Raw genomic sequence first — 20697 nt, forward strand, 5'->3', positions numbered from 1 at the left:
TGAGTGTACCCTCAGCAAGTTCACTGATGACACTAAACTGGGAGGAGTGGCTGACACACCAGAAGGCTGTGTTGCCATTCAGCGAGACCTGGTCAGGCTGGAGGGTTGGGCAGGGAGAAACTTGATGAAATTCAACAAGGGCAAGTGTAGAGTCTTGCATCTGGGGAAGAACAACCCCACGTACCAGTACAGGTTGGGGGTTGACCTGCTGGGAAGGAGTGAAGGGGAAAGGGACCTGGGGGTCCTGGTGGACAGGAGGATGACCATGAGCCAGCAATGTGCCCTTGTGGCCAAGAAGGCAAATGGCATCCTAGGGTGCATTAGAAAGGGTGTGGTTAGTAGGGCAAGAGAGGTTCTCCTCCCCCTCTACTCTGCCTTGGTGAGGCCTCATCTGGAATATTGCATCCAGTTCTGGGCCCCTCAGTTCAAGAAGAACAGGGAAGTGCTTGAAAGAGTCCAGCGCAGAGCCACAAAGATGGTGAAGGGAGTGGAACACCTCCCTTATGAGGAGAGGCTGAGGGAGCTGGGTCTCTTTAGCTTGGAGGAGAGGAGACTGAGGGGTGACCTCATCAGTGTTTACAAATATGTAAAGGGTGGGTGTCAGGATGATGGAGCTAGGCTTTTTTCAGTGATATCCAGTGACAGGACAAGGGGCAATGGGTGTAAACTGGAGCATAGGAGGTTCCACATTAACATCAGGAAGAACTTCTTTACTGTAAGAGTGACAGAGCACTGGAACAGGTTGCCCAGGGGGGTTGTGGAGTCTCCTCTGTTGGAGACATTCAAGGCCCACCTGGACAAGTTCCTGTGTGATGTACTCTAGGTTACCCTGCTCTTGCAGGGGGGTTGGACTAGATGATCTTTCGAGGTCCCTTCCAACCCTCGGGATTCTGTGATTCTGTGAATTGTACTGTCTCCATTATTCCAGTTCCCATCTCTGGTTTTGTCTGTCTTTACTGTATAAACAGTCTGTCAGACTGGAAACAGTGTATGAGTTTCCAGATCATCTCTAGAAACACAGTATCAGATTTTCACATTATCCTTCCCTCACCCTGTGTTCAACAGAACATATAAAAGAAGAGATGGAAATGTGACAATGCTTTGTGAAGGGCTTTAGCCTGGACATTACAAACTTTGTGAGAAACATTATCTGCTGACTTTCAAAAGGATGTTATCACATTTATTACCTACACTAGAAAAGCTATGCAGAAAAAAGCAAGAAAAGTAAAATCAGCCTGCATGCCTATATACTGGGATGCACTAATGTGCAGCAGCTAGCAAGAAACACATACTTCTGGAAGACTTGCGTGAAGTAATGTCCTGACTAAAATCTGTTAGCTGTAATTCATGAGCTTCAAATCCATATTCTTAGGTGGTTGCATCTCAACAAAAATTACAGAAAAAGTAACCCCTCTTTGAACTGGGCTTCAGTTGCTGTGAACCTTAATAGAAAAGTTTGTAAAAGCATTTTAAGTCATCCCTTGTCACAGCAATAATACTAGGTTCCTGATTGGTACTTTGTAGCAAGACTGAAGTTAATAATTATAGTCTGAAGTTAATGGGCTAGCAGCCAGTGAGAGACACATAAGGCACGGCCTGTACCAATTTTCACTTTTGTTTGCTTGGATGTCATTCTGCTGAAACCAGCAGGTTAATCAGTTCATTTGCTCTTACTTCATTGTCTCGGCACTTGCTCATTAAATATTCTCAACATCTTCTGATCCACAGTGCCAAATTACTAGTACCTATTGGCTTTTATCCCTCCACATCCTTTAAAACCCTGTTATGATAAATTTTTGCGTCACTCAGCTTTGGGTTTTCTTCCTGTTCATTTTTTATGGTCATGCACTGCACTCACTAAGCAGTATTAAGTGAAAAAGCCTGAATTCTTTTATGGTTAGTACTGAGACAACAGGCTGGAGGATAAGCTAAGCACTCTTAAAATGGCCAATTGACAGAAGATTGATGCTGTGGCCATGCTTTAGGCAGCCACAGTGACAATATGAATCTGAGCTCCTTGAAACTTCTGGAGAGTAGTGAAGGGGCTGGACTTCTTAATTCCTGCCCATGGTGTGGCCAACCTCCAGGAGAGGCCAAAGCAGCAAGTGGTTCAACTTCACCCACCAGAAGCCCAACTGAAAACACCACTGTGACCTTACATTCTTCATAATGCTAAGTCAACATGGGGGACTATTGCAATTATGCTCTCCCCATGTGTCAAGGTTGATGCTAAACTTTTGTATTAAAGGTGGCTCAAGGCACCTTAGTGGTTCAGGCAAAAAAGAACTTTTGCTGTCTTAGGGGTGAGGATAAAAAACAGATTATTTAAGAAAGCCAGGCTGATGCTTCTGCCATGAAATGAAACTGCAGCTGCTAGCTGAAGACTGACTCTAGTCATCCATAGGTGGGGGCTGTAGCTGCAGTGAATCTTGATGTTGAAGAACTGTAGTAGAGGGTAGAGAGTCATGCTGCCCTGTAATGGGTGCATATTCATTACCCCTGAAGCCTAAGGCATCACCTACATTGCACCTTGAAAAAGCAGGAGTAATTAAAATGCAAATTTGGATGGAATTAAGGACTCTAGGGGAGTTTTTTGCATAGGAATAAAAAGCTACATGGGGAGTTGGCTATGTGAAACAGGTTTTTTAAGCAACATAAAGGTAAAAAAAAGCAATGTACAGGATTTGTGAGAAGAAAGATTTGAACTCCTGATACCTCTTTCCCACCTGACCTGCCTTTCAGCACAAAAGGAATGGGTTATTTCAATTACCCTTCACTTCTCCAGAAGTCAGCAGTATACCTTTTCATCACAGTAAAATGTTTTGACTCAGCATACAGCACATATTTCCAATTATGCAGAAATTGTATAAACAGACATTACCAATGCATACATAATAATATTCCATGATCTAGCATGTGAGACTCAACACCAGGAACAGGCCACAGAATGTTTCTAATTTCTTGAAAATAAATGCAAAAAGTGCAAGATGATTCAGTAAGAAGTCAAAAATGGAAAATATAACTTTTCACTGTTTCAGTGCATTTTTCTCAAGACCACTTCAAACAAACACACATTTATATTTGCTGTATAATCGAGGCATTTAGGTCATTACCCCTTAGTCTCTTCTGCATTCCACTTCAAAGCCAAATTCAGCCCTGAGGCACTTTCACTGCTAGGATCATACTTGACTGGGTGACTTTCTCACCTTCCAACTTTGAATCTGGCTCTTTCAGACCTTTAGGTATAAGATACTGCAGTTGTCCTTGGGATTTAGCAAAGTACTGCCTGTAGCATTAAGGTGAATTTTGCAGTTAAATCTCTGAAATCCAGCCTGCCTGAAAGTATCTTCCTTCCTTTGTGTGCTTCTTGATCTTTGACTTAATTTCTGATAGCTTTTTTTTAATCAAAGAGTTAAAATCTTACTGCAAACCAAAATGTGGGTAGTTAATTAAAGTGAAATTTGAAAAGAAAACTTGTTTTCTTTTTGAGCTGTTAGGTGTATTAGATTTGTGATGAATGCTATATGAATTGCTCTTCATTCTTGCTACGTGCTGTCTTTGAAATAGAGAACTGCTGTTTAGAATTGCTTCTGACTGGGAAAGCAGAGTTTTGTTGCTGGAGGTAGCACAGACTGGCACAGATTGCTGCTATTAGCTGTTTTTATTTGTTAAGAAGGCTGACTTTGGACTGTAAATTCAGTGAGGAGCAAGGCAAGAAATGGCTATTCTGGGACTTAGTGAAACACTTAGAGTTGTTTGGGAAACAGTTTTCCTGTAGGGAGACCCCCCCCCCTCCTCACTCTCCCTATGGCCCCACTTTCATTTGTGATACAGTGAATAAAGTTTATTGAAGTCCCCTAAATCTCTAGCTAGGAACAATGCAGCACAGACCTGGCGTATTCCCAACACAACCTGCTGTCCTAAGCACTTCCCATCGTCTTGGAGGACAGAGTGGCAGTACTGATCCCAGATGCAGTGACAGCTCCTCTGTTACCTATTTGAATTAAAAAATCAGCCTCTTCGCATCATGTGAACAGTGCAGCAGAGCTGAACAACAGCTTACACTGGAATGTACAGCTGAAAAAGAGAACACAGCTGAAGAGTATTTGTGAAAGAGTTGAATCATCCATGCAAGGTGTTGAGGCTGAGGACTCTTGTAGGTATTGGCTCAGTTATAGAAATAAATTTATAAATATTTGTAGGAGATTGCCACTGTTAATCCAGTGAAGTTTCCTGCAGGAGACAGGTGGAATTAAGGTCTGACTCTGCACTCTTGCTCTGTTTATTCCTTGTTTTAGAACCATGACCTGCATTTAGTGATTCCTCTGTCTGGCCATATTTACTAGAACTAGAAATAATGCTGGATAAACAAACATTCAAGTTCAAGCTACCTCTCTCTAGCAGATAATGCTTTGTTACAGCCAAACCTCATCTTACTAATACTTCAGTTGTGTGCAGCTTCTTACCTTCAAAACATGACCTGTCTTCAGAAATGTTTACTTAGAGTGTAATGTTTGAAGTTCAAGATATGGAAGATTTACTTCAAAGCAATATCTACTCACATCATCTTCCCTTGAAATGCATACATCCAGGCTGGTCTATGTATGCATGTGTAATGCCATTTTCTCTATTACTTGGGCCAGAGTACTTAGTAAACAGTGCCAGAATACTTAGAGCTAGCCAGCTATGCTCTACTGGCTCTAATTTAGGTTATTACTCTTAATGGCATATGATTGTAGAGCATTTTCCTGTCTTGAGAGTTTTTAAGCTTGTCCCATCAGGAAAACGTGAAATTGTTCAGACCATATATTATCTTTTGGGGTTGGTTTGATTTTGTTTATTTGTTTATTTTGGGGTTTGTTTGTTTTTATAATTGAATTATTATAAATGGGAATAATTGAGTAGAAAATCAATAAATAAAGTGACTTTGTAAATCTTATAACCTACAAGCACATTATTTTCAGCAAATTAAACACAAGGAAAATGGTGCCTTAGCTAGAAATAACAATGCAACAATGCCAAATTAATACTTTACAGTACAAAGCATTACAAATTTCAACACTGCTTTGCAGACAGTTATACAGCTCGATGTATAGCAGTTTAGACTGCCACATCTGTTGATATTAGTTCCAGATGTTTGCATGTAGTAACAATGACAAGCAGAAGAGGCAGGCTGAGCAACAGATCAGAAACATCAGAGCATTACCACCAATAGAAACAAGCATCTGCTGTTGGGTGCAGAGGGTCCCTGTGATAGGGTATGCAGAGGTACAAAGTTTAGCCATGGTGAAGCCCATTATGGTGAACTGGTTTCATGTACTGAAAATGGCAATAGGATGGTCTGCAAGTCACTGGTGAGAAATAGCATCCAGCAACTGGGGAGGGGAGAGGAGGAAAGGAAACCTACTGGTGTGAGTGATGGAAAGATGCCGTTAGCACTAGACTAGCTACCATTCTGATTTGTGTTTAATACTTGAGTCAGCACATATTTAATACAAGATTTGCTATGAGCTTACCCACAGATACAACTCAGACTTAGTGACTCTAGAGCATGACCTATACATAAATCTGAAAAAAACTGGAATCAAGTGTGTGTTCTGCATGGGTATTGAAGCCTGGAGTTCACATGTCCCATGCACTGTTCAAGTGCATGAGAAAGAGAGAAGCAAAAGAGTGAGGAAGTAAACCTGAGTATAACAGACAAGTATGCTTCTGCTTATAGCTAAAGTCTGTGAAAGTGTTAAAGGTGTTTAGAGTTAAAATGCTAAATTATTACTAAAGCATTATGTGCTGCTGGGATAGGAGCAGGTGCTCACTTTTGGTCTTTTGTGTATCTTTATTTTTTTATTTCAAATAAAAATTAGGAAAGTGTCATTTGAATTTTATCTGGGTTAAGGTTCAGACTGGAGTGTGAGATGAGGAGTCTCATTGCTTTGCTTAACTTAATTCAGGAGAAATTCTGAGGAGGAGGGTTGCTCATTTTGACGTGTTTTTTTAAATTGTGCCATGTGTGCTCTATTTTGCAAGTCTGACAAACTCCAGTTGTTTCTCCATACCAACTATTTGACATGCTTTTCAAGAAGCATTTTCTTTCTTCCCAACAACTGAATCTTACTTTAAAAGAAAGGCAGAGTTTGCTCTAAACATACTCAGGTCATCCCAGATGCATGCAAATCTTACACAGCAGAAAAGCTGCTGGAGAAAGAGCATAGAAAAGCCGTCTGAATTCTGGGCGGAGCATCTGTGCAAGGAGCCACCTTAAATGTGGGAATGTGTTTCTGTTCCATATGTACTCTGACAAGATCTGACATTGTGCTTGCCATCGAGTGTACAGGGTTTTGTCCTGACAGTGGGCTTGAGACATACTGTTTCTCAGAAAAGAAGCGGAGATCATAAATGTGTGTAAGAGCCTCATGATGTACCCTTTCTGTTACCATGGGGACGCTATTGTAATAGCAGTCCTTTTTTTTCCCAGTACATCATTGTTAACAAGAGATTGTATTTAGATTTAAACACAGTCACCTCTGCAAAGACAAGCAGGGATCGGGCATCTGAAATGAGCAGAGTATAGTACAGCCAATAAAACACTTCAGCACATATTGTGAAAAAAATATTCTTCTGAAGAGTAAGAGGGGGAGGTTGCATTTTTTTCAAGTTATCTTATGAACTCCCATGATCCCTCAGTTCAATTATTAAATGTAGCATAAAGCTTAAAGTGCAGTTACATTTAGTGCAAACATGCGAAGTAATAGCTGTGTTCTATTGCTTTATTTACAAACAATTCTTGATTCCATTGTATTGCCCAGCAGACTCCCATTCAGAGGATTGAACCCTGAATTAGTGTTAACTGTCTCTAGGTGTTGATTATCATTGCCAGTCTAACACAGATGGGCATCCCAGCTCTGAACACATGCTGGAATTTGGGAGCTGCCAACCATTCCACAGGCTTAGAGGGAAAAATAGAGCCCCTGAAGCCCCACCCTGTAAACAGTGTTAAAACAGGAGGGAATCAAAGCTTTTGGACTTGGTCTGTTTGCCTAGAGCTTAGCTGCAGAACACGTAAGTTGAAAGGTCAGATTGTTATACCAGATGTACCAGTAATTCCAGGACAGCATTATATCAAAAGATTTGACTCTATTTTTATTCTTGATAATCCACTTTAAGTCATATTTAACTTTTTATTAAACCTTTCTCCTTAAAATGTTTGTAGGTCATATGAAAATACTGTTGTAGCATGTATACTTAGCAAACTAAAGTGGAAGGAAAGCAGGTGATTTTTTCAAGGAGAGAAGAGAAATTTATGGAAGAAGGAAAAGCTGAACACAAAGCTGTCTCTTTCTCTCCCGTTGTGTCATCAGAGCATACAGCTCTAGCACCAGCTTGCTGCTGGCATTCTTCTGTTCTATTTTTATGAAAAACAGCAACAGAAATTTCCACTCCATCCTCTACAAATGGACATAATTAAAGCCAGCTTCTGAGAACCAGTTAGCAAATTGCCATTACTCATCCCGGGCAGTCTCTCTAACTATACTATCTTATCTCCACCTTTCCAAGTGTAGGCAAAGTAAGGAGTAGCTCCAAAGTTTCTATGATGTGTAATGTAATCCATTATTCTTGATGTGTCAGGATCTCTGTTCAATCTAGGCTACATCACAGACATTACCATGGCAATTAAAAAGTCTCCTGGAGAAGGGTATAGTACAAAATGTTTATCCTGCTTGAACGTCACTGCAGCTCTTGACAGAGAATTACAGAAAAATTACAAGTGCCCCCTTAATAACGGAGGAAGAGAGGATGAGTCAGCACTACAGAAATACTGGTTATTCCTTACCCTACATCCTCTGAGGAATAGCTTTGAGAGTAATTTTCTAGAGGGTCTTAATTTTGAACTTTCCTTAAAAATGCACCTGGTCCCCACTTCTCTTTAATGCATATAAACAATTACTGACAAAGGTACTGAGAAAATGTAAGCTTGGCTGAGAGAAATACATTGATGAAAATCAACTGCATGCAACAAGCATCATGACTCAAATGTCAGAACACCTACACAGTCCTTCAGGCTGCTGTTTTCTGTGACACAAAAGAGCAAACTCTCTCCTACGAAAAGAACATTTCTGTCTGTTGAGGTCAGAGATGGAGGGAGCGCTCCAAAATAAAACTGCTTATTTGAGTTTCCTGAGCTCAGTGAGTGGCTCAGTCAAGTTTACCATTGCTCATTATTTTTTTCTGTCTTCATTCTTGCATTTAGTAGCATTGGTGCTAGTGGGTAAAAGCCTGCTTCTTTCCTCTCATACTTAGTCAACACAACTGTGTAGTTACTGAAAGTAAGTACAGGGATGCCAAACACAGAAATATGTTAATATTCACGGCTGAAAATGAAAAACAAGCCAGTAAAAGTCCAAAGTAGTAGTGCTGTATAACTAAATGTGTGTGGGTCTACCAACTCTGCACATGGACTGTGCTCCATTCAAGCTACTCCATTATAAGGATCATATAAGCAATATGAAGACATGATTATAGGTCATGCAAATACAGCTTCACATTACTACCAGAGGATTTTGGAGAGATGAGCTGGATAAATATCATATTCTTGTGCTTCTGGCTGCATGCCATGCTCCGAGCACTTCCCAGTTAGCTGTTGTTGAAGCCAGCATTAACAGCCTTGCCTTTTTACAAATAAAATTCTAGTTTCAGATAACAGGCATGAACATACAAGCCGAAGTGAAGGCTAAATCCTAATACATGCTTGCTTCAAGATTCTTCTGGTTATTTTGGAAAGTAATTATTTTATTTTTAAATAAATTAAAAACTCAAAATTAGTTAGCATAACAAAAATAACGAAGTTAAAGTTCTAGTAAGCTTTAAAAATTTCTTTTTTTATATAAGTGCTTGTACACATATGCTCTCTGCTGCCAACCCCAGGTGAGATCTTCTCCTCTTAATTTTTTTTCCTTTTTTCTCACAGATATATTTAGATTGGGAACAGTTGGATTGTTTAGTGGTCTATTCAGGCGATCATGGTGAGTTCAGGAGACAGCAAAGAATTCGCATCTGTATCATCTAAATTTGAAGTAATTAACATCTGAATGTTTCTGTGTTAATATGCTGTTCACAGATAGAAAAGGATTTGCTTGCAGTCCATTGAGAATACGTTGATCAACTGCTGTCAGCACTATTAGGCTTTTAAAATACTGAAACTTTTTATAGTGTGTGCTGTTCTGAGAGAAAAGCAGGCACTGTATCCACACAGGTCTGAGAATACAGCCCTAAAATGAAAGGGAGAACAGGAAGAGAATACTTCCTACTTGATTGTTCAAGAGCCATAGCTCATCAGGACTACTATTTAAGAATGTTAAACCACGACTGGTAATCTGATCTTGTCCCCAAGCTCCTCTGGTAGCACAGGTGCTCCCAGGCATGGTGTTAGAGGTTAGGTGCCTTGCTTTAGGAGCACTTCTTACCTTCCCTTTGCTGTCATCCCTGAAATTGCTGCAGTACCTTTCCTGCCAACTTGTGAACCCACACAGATCCTCTTTACAGGAGCGGGGTAGAGGTTGTGATGGTTAGGTGTGGGCTACTTTTCCTCAGATAACTCATCCAGCTCACAGCATCTTCCCACATCACTTCCAGAAGCCTTCCTAGAAAAGAAATGGGTCCAGAAGAGGCAACCACCTGCATTTGAACTCCTTCTTCAGTGCATGTTGACACTGCAAAGGCAAATGAAATCCAGGAAGAGTCAACTCCCATCTTTATGTGCACAATAAAGCACCAGAGTTTTAGAGTGTGTAATTGGTATGTAGTGCACAAAACCTGAGCAGAGATTAGACTGCACACACATTGTGCATCAGCTTATGCCACAGCTGGGACTGAACCTGCAGGTCTCCCAGGAACCTGGGAACAGGGAAGTAATTTAACTGGCAAAGAGGGTTTGAAAATGCTGATCTAATACTTCTACTTTCTGGAGCCAGGTCCTCAGCTGATGCAGATCAGTGTAGCTCCACTGTCCAAGGACAAGAAAACTACAGAGCTTTCAAACATTTCATCCAGATTTCCACAGACTGTAACAAGCTGATCCACATTGTCAAAACAAACGATAGGAACATGTGTACTAAACCGTAACATGATGTATTGTCTAGTACTAGAATACAAGATAAATATTGTCATTTTAACTGCATATAGTCTTTAAAAAAAGAGAAACTATTCTGCATATTACAGGGACTACACTCAATTCAGTCCCCAGACTTCTGTGAATTAAAAGCTTTGTATAAGAACATGTATTAGGTAGTTAGCCCTGACTTCCACAGATTTTGTCTTGTGCTTTAATTTTATTTCATTACCTGATTACTGAGGACTAGTAGTCCTCATATGATGTGACTTTGCAAATTCTGTTGCTCTAGTAAGAGGTGCTATATAAATATGAAATGTTGTGGTGCCTGTGTTCTACAGTAATCCGTCACAACAGAATCTGTTTTCTAGGACCTTAATCATACTTTTCAGAGTAAGAATGCAAGCCTGCATCACAGATGGCATGCCACTAGATGTCTACTCACTTTTTGAGTTAATGGTGCAGCCATACCAATGTAGTTATAAAGCAGAGGATTAAAGTACCGAGTTTTTATCATTCATGCTGATTGTTTATATCACAAAGGATCAGGAAAATGTCAGAGAAACTGCTTTACTTATATTAAAAAAAACAATAACAAGCAAGCAACAAAACAAAACAGAAAACCCACCAACTGATTTCTGTTACAGTTCCAAAGACTTCTCCTGTGGGACCAGAAAGCAGAATAGAAATTCTGATTTTCACAGACTTTAACATCTCTAATGTCCTCCAGTTAACTGTTATCAGGAGGTTTTTTACTGCCTTCAGTCAGTTATTTTTTCCTTCCTGCAAGCTTCCTTACATTAGTGTAAACTCATTGCTTCCCATTCTATATACAGAATATAGACTGTGTTTAAAATATCTTTCCAGATCTAGCACTGTTTGAGAAGACTGGGTAAAAGAGAGATGCTGAAGGAAAAAATAGTCCAGAAAGCCAGAAGGTATTTAGATGCACAGGAAAAATGGACAAATCACAGAAATAAGGTTACAGTTTCTCGCAGTTTATCAGTATCTCACCACAAGAAGGCAGGGAAAGGTGCTGTTTGCCTGTTTAAATCAATTAATATAATAGTTTTGACTATTATTTGAAAAGAGTGGTTCTTCATATTCCATGGGGAAGGAGAATATGCTGTTTTCTGTTATAATGCAGTGACTTTCATACGTATTAAACTACTGAAAAATATTGGAAAGCATATCCCAGCACTGTTTCAGTTTTCTAAGCTCTCAGGGATAAATCATGGTAGAATGGAAATGTCTGCAAGATGAAAGTGCAAATAGTTTCTCCCTTTAGCATGGAGGGAATAAAGATCAAGCTGCAAAATGAGAGGAAAATAAAGCTTAGAGCGACTTTGTAATGTACACAAATGAATGCTAGAAATTTACAGAATAATGCAGATTTGATGAGCTGCCTTAATCATTGTTTGCAAAAAGGCTGCTGAGGTTTGATAAACAGCTTAGGAGCTTAGGACCTTCTTACTTCTTTAGTGCCATTTCTCAACAAGCTTTTGATTTGGTGGTTTTATTTGTCTTTCCAGAATTTCTGTTGTTGGCATGGGGGATGTTTGGTTTATAGTCTCTTTCTTTACAGAAGCTCTTCTGCTTCCATGAATGACAGCATCATTTTCTTTTAAAATGTCAAGGTATTTCACATTTCTGTCTTCCCCAGTGGGTTCAGGGTATTTGATTGCACATACTGAGCTGCAGATTCTTAGGCAGAGGCTTTGCTAAGCTCTATATGTAAGAAAGGGAAGTCAATTGTATCACACTGTGTAAAATGAAACAAGGACGAAAGCCCTTGAATGTATAAATCTAAGTCATACAAGTAACCAAGGGCAATATAGGAGGAGCAAATTTTGACTGAGTTCAGATAAATGTCAAAAAGTTTGTGTGCTCTCATTTTTCTTTCGGTCTGCACCAGTGAGTTGAAGAGTCTAAAGGAACAGGATTACTCTTGAGATTCTGCTGCTGCTCACTATATACAAACAACTGTTCAGTGTTTTTCTTTCCCTTAATATAAATTTAAAATACCCCAAACATGAGAAACTGGAAAATAAGTGAAAAGTCTTGTGTAGTAAATTATTTAATTCACTAGTAAATGTCTAGAGGAACCATGAAAGATTCCAGACTAAATGGTGTTATGCAACATAAATAAGAACTTGAATATTACTGTAGATAAACAACTAAATTCAACTTTCTTAAATAAATTATCAAATGGTGATTCTTCTGCTAGTAATATATATATAAAGTATATGATCAAGGTTGACCATAGTGGACATATTCATGCCCAACAAAATGTTTGTCACCATAAGTCTTGCTACAGAAGTCACAAGCTAAGAGATTATTGATCCAGCATTCTCCTAAGTTTAGCAACTTGCCTCAGACAGATGGAACTAGCATGGTTTGTTGAATATATGGCATATTTAAAGTGACTAAGAACCCTGTATAGAGGTTTGTGAGCAGTTTAAGGTAACATAAATCCAAAGTAAGTACAGATCATCTAGAAAAATGACTACTCCAAAAACTGATTCAGCTACCTGCTCAGTCCCAGAGGCACTGGTGCAAGCCAAAGGGGTAGGAACATGAGATCAGAAGTTACTAAGATCATCTTTTCCAGCCCACAGTGCTGAGATCAGCATAAGACACTCACAAAATAGTGTCCTGGGTTCCACACACAAATTTGATATGAATTTTAGGTTCAAACCAGAAAGCCCCAGAACACAGTAATGTTTTCAACAGTTGCAGAGTAAAATTGCTGAAATTCCCTAGTAAAATCTGAGAAGACACATTAGTGAAAACTAATATCAGAAAGCCATTGATCTGATCCCAGTGCAATAATTCGCCATTGGTCTGATCCCAATGCAATATTTCTTCTAGTCTTAACTTTAGCATCCTTATGTTAAAGTTTTATTTAATACTGTCTTGTACACTTCAATAGTTCTTACATTACGAACGATTCTGATGTTAAAAGAATCTAGTCTATCAAAATATAATTATTTTGCAAATGTTTTGTAACAAAGGTGATCTTTTCAGCTGTGTTTACATAGATCTAGTACAGGGAGAGTCTCAACTGTGACTAAAGTTATAGTAGATGGAATGGTAAAAATAATACAAATATCGGCCCTCATGCAGAGGCAGTATTGACCTTTTTTTCCAGCTGAGAAAGCACTTAGACATCAAATTAGACTCATTCAATACAACCAAAGCCTCCAGCAGATGGATTATTTCCAGTGCATCCAAATATTTCTTAAATTGTAGTACTCAAAATTTCACATAACTTAGGCCTTGAAAAAAAACATGCATCAGATTGGGCCAAAACAGTCTTTTTACTCTATTTCACAACAAGACTATGTTAAATTCTAGTTTTGCACTCGGTATTCTCTGAACCCCTCCCAAACTTACGTCATCAGCAAATTCAATAAAAACATTACTTAGTCTGTCTTGCAGATGAAGAAAATGAAAGCACTGAATCAGTATAGGTTCCTGGGAAATCTCACCATGTAACTAAATCTCATCATTTTGACAGAACCATTGCCAACTGCTCTGAGATTTTCTAACCATTTCTGCCATGTGGGTTTACCAAAGCCTTATTCTCTAGTTTACTGCCAAGAATGTAATTCAGAAAGGCTTTATTAAAAGTCAAATAAGGTACCTTTGCTGAAAATAGTCAAGAAATCTTGTATACTTCATGAGAAGTATCTCTATGCCATGTACCCAATTTTGTGCAAGAAGGAAAAGTACCTCATTTCTGTAGCAGTGTTCTTTGTGTTGTTCCCAAGCTGGAACATTGGAAGTTCTGCTTAGACTTTAGGTAAACAAGTCTACCATGATGGTAGTTCAATACTGAAACAGATTGCCCAGGGAGGTTGTGGAATCTCTCTCCATGGAGGTGTTCAGTACTGGATATAGTGCTGAGTAACTTGATGTATTTAGACATACTTGGAGCAAGGGGTGGACTAGATGACCTCTGGAGGCCCCTTTCAAACTAAAGTAAGACTGTAGGATTCTTCTACTTGTGTAGACACCAGCAAAAACTGTTTGAACTGTTACTATATATCTCAGTGTATTCCAGTTCTTCATGTCTGTGTCTCCACGCAGTAATTTACAGTATAAATGTATGATTATTTTGCATTCATTTCCAAGGTTTCGTCCTCTGACTTTGGGGGATGGAATTTCCTCAGATATGTTTCTCTTGTGTTAATTTGCAATAGATGCAAATATGTCTATTGTAAAATTATGAAGCTAAGCATAAAATTCATAACTTTGTGATCACTATGTTTGCTTTTCATTGCCATTCGCTATTCTGCATGACCTATAGCAGCATAGGTGTCTATTCCTAGTGTTCACTCTAAACCAATTGGTAGTGGCTGAATATTCTCTGATGGTATTATTGGGATAGATGTAACAAGGGAACATAAGAATGTTTGAAGGTGTTTGCCTCCACATAGTGTTTAAAAAATTGGTGGCTGTATTTTTTTCCAGTGTGGAAATGATATAATATCAGCCTGGCTTAAGAAAATTAACATGAGCCGGCAGTGTGCACTTACAGCCCAGAAAGCCAACCGTATCCTGGACTGCATCAAAAGGAGCGTGATCAGCAGGTCGAAGGAGGTGATCCTGCCCCTCTACTCTGCTCTTGTGCGACGCCACTTGGAGTATTGTGTGCAGTTCTGGTGTCCTCAACATAAAAAGGACATGGAACTGTTGGAACAAGTCCATAGGGGGGCCACAAGGATGATCAGGGGACGGGAGCACCTCCCATATGAAGACAGGCTGAGAAAGTTGGGGCTGTTCAGCTTGGAGAAGTGAAGGCTGCGTGGAGACCTCCTAGCAGCCTTCCAGTATGTGAAGGGGGCCTACAGGGATGCTGGTGAGGGACTATTCATTAGGGACTGTAGTGACAGGACAAGGGGTAACGGGTTGAAACTTAAACAGCAGAGGTTTAGATTGGATATAAGGAAGAAATTCTTTACTGTTAGGGTGGTGAGGTACTGGAATGGGTTGGCCAGGGAGGTAGTGAATGCTCCATCCCTGGCAGTGTTCAAGGCCAGGTTGGATGAAGCCTTGGGTGATATGGTTTCGTGTGAGGTGTCCCTGCCCATGGCAGGGGGGTTGGAACTTGATGATCTTGAGGTCCTTTCCAATCCTAATTATTCCATGATTCTCTGATCTGTTTCTCAAAAATTTATGCACTGGAAGTTTTTCCTAAGCACAGGTTAGGTTCATACTTCATGCCAACCCTGAGATACTAGACAGGCAAAAGCCAAAGACTAGCTTCTCATGCAGGTACTGGGGTGTCCATGAGGTGAGATGGAGAGAAAAAATAAGTTCCTTCTCTACATCATTATTTTTTGACACTGTACTGAAGCTATGACCTTAACCATAACACCTCTTCCTCTCCTGCCACTAAGCTACGTGGATACCCTTAGTATTTGTCTGATAAGATTTTCCTTCTGTGATTATTCTTAAATTTTTATTACTTTTAGTTTTCACATATTTCCAAACATTTTCTGATTCAGATCCAGAGAGGTGTTTATTATCAGGTTTTATGCATCAGTATGTGTTGCTTTCCTGCAAGGAGTTCTGAGACAAGATTTCAGGACATTTATTTGATTGAATAGCTTGGCATTTCTCAAATCAAGAAAAAGGAAACAATTTTAAAAAGCAGAAGAAACCTCTTATTCCATATTCTGATATTGTAATAACTCAAACATCCTTGAAGAGCAGTTCTGGCCAGTTGAGTATCTGCACTTTGTTTTCACTTTAAGGTGACTTAATTGCAAGATTTTTTGCAAAGGTTTAAAAGCACCGATTTTTCTCTTAAGGAATTGTGATGGTTTAACTGGGCAGGTAGCTAAGCACCACATAGCTGCTCGCACACTCCCCTCCTCCAGCAGGATGTCACAGAGAATTGAAGAAAACAAAAAGTAAAATCATGGGTTGAGATGAAGACAGTTTAATAGGACAGAAAAAGAAGGGGTAATAATAAGAAGAATATGCAAAACAAGTGATGCACACTGTAATTGCTCACCATCCACCAGCTGATGCCCAGTTAGTTCCCGAGCAGCAGCCCTTGGCCAGCTTTCCCCCAGTTTATATGCTGAGTATGACACCATACAGGATGGAATATCCCTCTGGTCAGTCGGCTCAGCTGTCTCAGCTGTGTCACCTCCCAGCTTCTTGTGCCCTCCAGACTACTCGCTGGTCAGGTGGGGCGAGAAGCTAAGTTGTCCATTTTGTAAATACTGCTTAGCAACGAGTAAAACACTGGTGTGTTACCAACATTACTCTCATTCTAAATCCAAAATACAGCACTGTACCAGCTACTAGGAAGAAAATTTACTCGTATCACAGCTGAAACCAGCACAGGAATACAGGAATAATGAAAACTGAAAGACACCTAGGATCTCTCTCTTAAAAGTTCTTACTAACTTGAAGCTTTAAGTCCACTCCCTTCAATCCTCTCTTTCCATTTCACACACACACACACCCATCCTCTTCCACCTAAATTCCATCTTTCTTCCAAACTTCTTTGCTGTCTCTCAGGTCTACCATGAATTCTCACACCCTCACTGTTTCCTAGCTCTTTTCTTCACTTATGTGTCCTCAAACTACATTTTTCTCATGCTGTCACTGTTTTCCCTCCCCATTTAGCAACACTGTCTAATTTACTATGCCAGCTTACATTCTCATTAGACAATTCATTAAGTCTATTTTCTAGTAACTAAACTAAGTTGGGGCAGTTGGCACTTACAGGTCCGTCATTAGTCCTGATTCTACCATGCATGTTAATACGCAACACCAATGAAAAAGAGCCAAACCCCAAACATATCTGCAAGCATAGGGTAGAAATAATTGCTAGTTTCAGAAGGAAAGGGTTAAACTAAAAATATAAGGTAGGAAAGATCCACAGTATTTGGAAACGGTTTTATATACTGTCTACCCTTCCCTATCAACAGGGTTAGAGTGGAATGGAAAAGACTTAAAGTGAGGAGTAGCAGCAGCCAGGATTCAGCCTGCCTCAGTCTGTTCTGGCAGGGATTTGACAGATCTGCTGTGGGTAGGTCTAACTTCCAGTACAGCTGGTATCAGCTGAGAAGCCTTTAAAGTGAATATATAAACTACACGAAAGTATGATGGTGACATGTTTTGTTTCTAGCTTGTTAAACCAGTAATTGTTATTGCAAGTAGCTGTCATTCCCACCACCATTTGCTGCTTGTTGACAATGAAGAAAACTCATTTGTTTTATAGTGTGAGGCTTAATTTACTTCATGGTTGGTTTCTTTCTTTGCCTGTCAATCCCATACCTCTGAGAAAGAAATGCAGTCAGTTTTACAGCAAGCAGAATGAGCTGTAACTAAACTGCCAGTATAAAAACTATGGCTTCTGACTGATTATGAAGGGATTTTTTTTAAAGGCCCATAAGATCAAAAACTCCCTTTTGCATCATATTAGCCAAGACTGCCAGTCGTTGACTGTACCCAGATTGACTAGTGATCTGTGGGTATTTGCCTTTCAGTTTATATGGCTTTTAATTAAACTTGACAACTCCAGAAGTAATAACTCTGAAGTTGACTGCCTGCTGGCCTTTAGCCATGTGTCTCCAACAGCCAGCTGTTCATACAGTAGCTGAGGGCATAGTTGTAGCCGTATCAGGAGTGTGAGGAAGAGAGAGCCTCATTATTAACTCAGAGAAATGCAAATGAAACCTTTATGATATAAATGCAATTTAAGTAAGCAAAGTGTCTTGTGGGCATTCAGCTTATTCTAAACAGGAAATGTTTTTGATAACATAAAGAAGGCTTCTGTAAGCTGTGTCATCACTAGGAAGGTTTGGCCATACAACAACCTTTCCCAGTGTGGTTAATACTTTCAAAAAACTACTTGCTTAACATACGGTGTTTTGTTCAGGTGCTCAGTTTGAACAGACCTTGAACAGACTGCTTAAGCTTTCCTGGCCATACCGGCCACACTGACACTGAAACAGCTCACTGACTGTGACTGCCCACTCTCACTTATGAATAGTAAATATCACCCAGGAAATACACATCCCAATTTTCACCTTAGGTCTAATAAATCTAAAACTTGCAACAATATATATAGAAACAATGAGCATTTAAACTTGCAGAGTTCTCTGTGTATGATTCCATGACTCTATGGTGTGTGCTGACATTCAGATCCAGAATGGTATCTGGATCCTAGCAGTCGGCAGCTTGTAAAGGAATAGCTACCAAATAATCCTATCTTTCTGCCTTTTAATTTTGCTGTGCCTCAAACTTTAAGGATTTGATGCCAAGATAATGTCACTTTCAGGTTAACTACTGGTTTTAAGTAATTAACTTCTTTATTAGTGGCCACAGCTAGTTAAATTCAGTAAAACTGAATACTGTAAAGCCACAGAGTAAACTGAATACTGTAAAGCCACAGAGTACCATCTCTGTGTTGCTGTGACAGGGTGGAGCTTAATTTACTTATATGTGAACCCAAAAGATCCAACAGTGCATTTTACAAGCTTGCCAAGCACTGTGTAGGATTATCTATTGATGTACCAAACAACTGTCGTTGCAAATAGAGCAGCTAAAATTTAAACTCATAGAATGTAGCAATCTTGTCTCAATAATGAAGAAATAATATAACTTGGATTTTGGCCAGAACACTTCCATCCTCTCCCTTCATCTCCAAAATTAAGAAGCTCTTTAGTTACTAGCAGAAATCAAGAACTTTGGTTTGGCACATCCCTCCTGAATACACTTCTTGTTGATTCTAAGCACAGTAAAGGATTCAGAAGGCAAAGAATGCAGTTTGGGCTTCATTTTAAATATTTCATACTGCTAAGAAGGTTTGGAAATACTGACAAGAGATCTAAGGAAGAGGCAAACTTAACTTTTCAGTTTACTTCTTTTAAAAGGCAATCAAAATTTGGCATTGTGTCTTGAATCATTTTGCTTTCCAATAACTTGAAGTCTTTTACTATCATGAACCTCCATTCTAGGATGGAAAAATCTACCATTCTAAAGACATAGTTTCCTAGATGGTTACAGACTCACCACATCCATGATCTGCATGAGGCTGAGAGTGAAATAGACAGTGAGTGGCTGGGAATCATTTGCAACTGGTCGCTCCAGTGGGTTGTAGTTTTTCAGCAGCTCCTTGTAAAGCTTCCTTTGGAACTCTCCTTGCAGGGACTCTTCATGTATAGGAATAAATAGATAAGTAGTTAGGATTCTACATCAGAAAGTAAAGCAAGGATATACACACTTTTCCTGCTACCAGCTACTACATATCTACTGTTCTACCTGCTGGATTCCTAGAAAAATGCCACTGTAATTCATACAGTTCATTAGCTACTACAGTAAAATGTATCGCTCTTCCTTTTCATCCCAGCCTGTAAGGGGTATTCCCTCTTTGATCATTTCTTGGCTGGCCAGGAGGGATAAATTCTAAATGCTAAATGATGCTCTGACATCAGTACCCTTTGGTCCATCAGCAAGAAGAGGTGAAGAAGTATTTTGACACCTGTCCTGGCATAGGTGTAACCAGAAAAGCAGAACACAGATATGACAGAGGGTATCAGCAAGACAATGGAAGAAAAATGGCCACAGATTAGACTAAATCCTGCTCCCAGACTGCCTTAGATTGAGAACTCTTTGGGGCAAGTACTCTCTGCTTTGTTCTCTGTTCATGCAGCAATGAATAAAGTGGGGGAATGGGGTTCCTGGCAAAGGTGGTGAGCACTGCATTAATACATTATAACATTCTGGGATTTCTGTCCTTCTTACACTTCAGATCCAGGGAGGATCTGCCGTTTTCCTGTGGAGGAAGAGGAAACGTCCACAGGGATGGAGCAGAGCAGACCAGGGACAGAGGCAGTTTCAGAAGGAGCAGAATCTGGGTCAGGGTAGAAACAGGTCCTCTGGATGTGAGCCCTCCCTGTCCCCTCTCTACACGGACTTTCCTCTTCCCTATTTTATAGTCCTGCGCTTCTCGCACAAAAAGCCACAGTCTCTGCTCTGAAGCAGCTACCATTTAGATGCCTTGGCGGAGTTTTCTCCCCCATCCACGCTGCTCTGCGCATCTCCCATGTCCCTTCCCAAGCCCAGAGCGACCCGGGACAGAGCACAGCATTGCCCCGCCGCAGCGGCAGGACGCGGGGAAGGGGCTCGAGGGACGTCGGAGTACTCCCCCCACCCGAGCTCCTGCCGCACTCCGCGCCGCCCGGTGCCCCGCGGCTTCACTCACCGCGCACAAGCCCCGCTGCCGCCAGCAGCCACACCGCCAGCTCCTGGAGGCCCATCCCGGGAGACCCACCGCCAACAGGGACGGGCACAGCCGCAGCGGCTCCTCCTGCCGAGCCCCAAGCGGCGCGGGCGGGCCGCGGATCCGGGCCACTGGGAGCCGGCTCCCCGAGGACCACCGGCAGCTCGGCCCCTTCCTGCGCCCGCAGCGGAGCTCGCTCTGCGGCGCTGCCGGCACAGGCGGAGCGGAGCGATCCTGGCGGCCCGCCCCCACGTCCTGCCTCCCGGCCTGACGGATCGGCTGCTCCCCTGATCCTTGAGTGTCCGGGGGGAGCGGCGCCGCTCGCAGGCTGCTACTGCTG

General features: G+C 40.7%; 1 protein-coding gene across 1 annotated transcript in view; it reads right to left on the reverse strand.

Moving 5' to 3' along the window:
* CHRFAM7A (CHRNA7 (exons 5-10) and FAM7A (exons A-E) fusion) overlaps window positions 1–20492 on the reverse strand; it is a 43576-nt gene extending 23084 nt beyond the window's left edge. The window contains exons 1-2 of the mRNA XM_034066448.1: window positions 20340–20492; window positions 19148–19287 (exon numbers count right to left, since the gene is read on the reverse strand). Coding sequence (XP_033922339.1) covers window positions 19148–19287; window positions 20340–20394 — 195 coding nt within the window. The 5' untranslated portion in view covers window positions 20395–20492. The remainder of the gene's footprint in view (window positions 1–19147; window positions 19288–20339) is intronic.
* Window positions 20493–20697: the final 205 nt, after the last annotated feature.

Source organism: Melopsittacus undulatus, chromosome 9 (genome assembly GCF_012275295.1).
Source record: "Melopsittacus undulatus isolate bMelUnd1 chromosome 9, bMelUnd1.mat.Z, whole genome shotgun sequence".
Classification (NCBI taxonomy): Eukaryota; Metazoa; Chordata; class Aves; order Psittaciformes; family Psittaculidae; genus Melopsittacus; species Melopsittacus undulatus.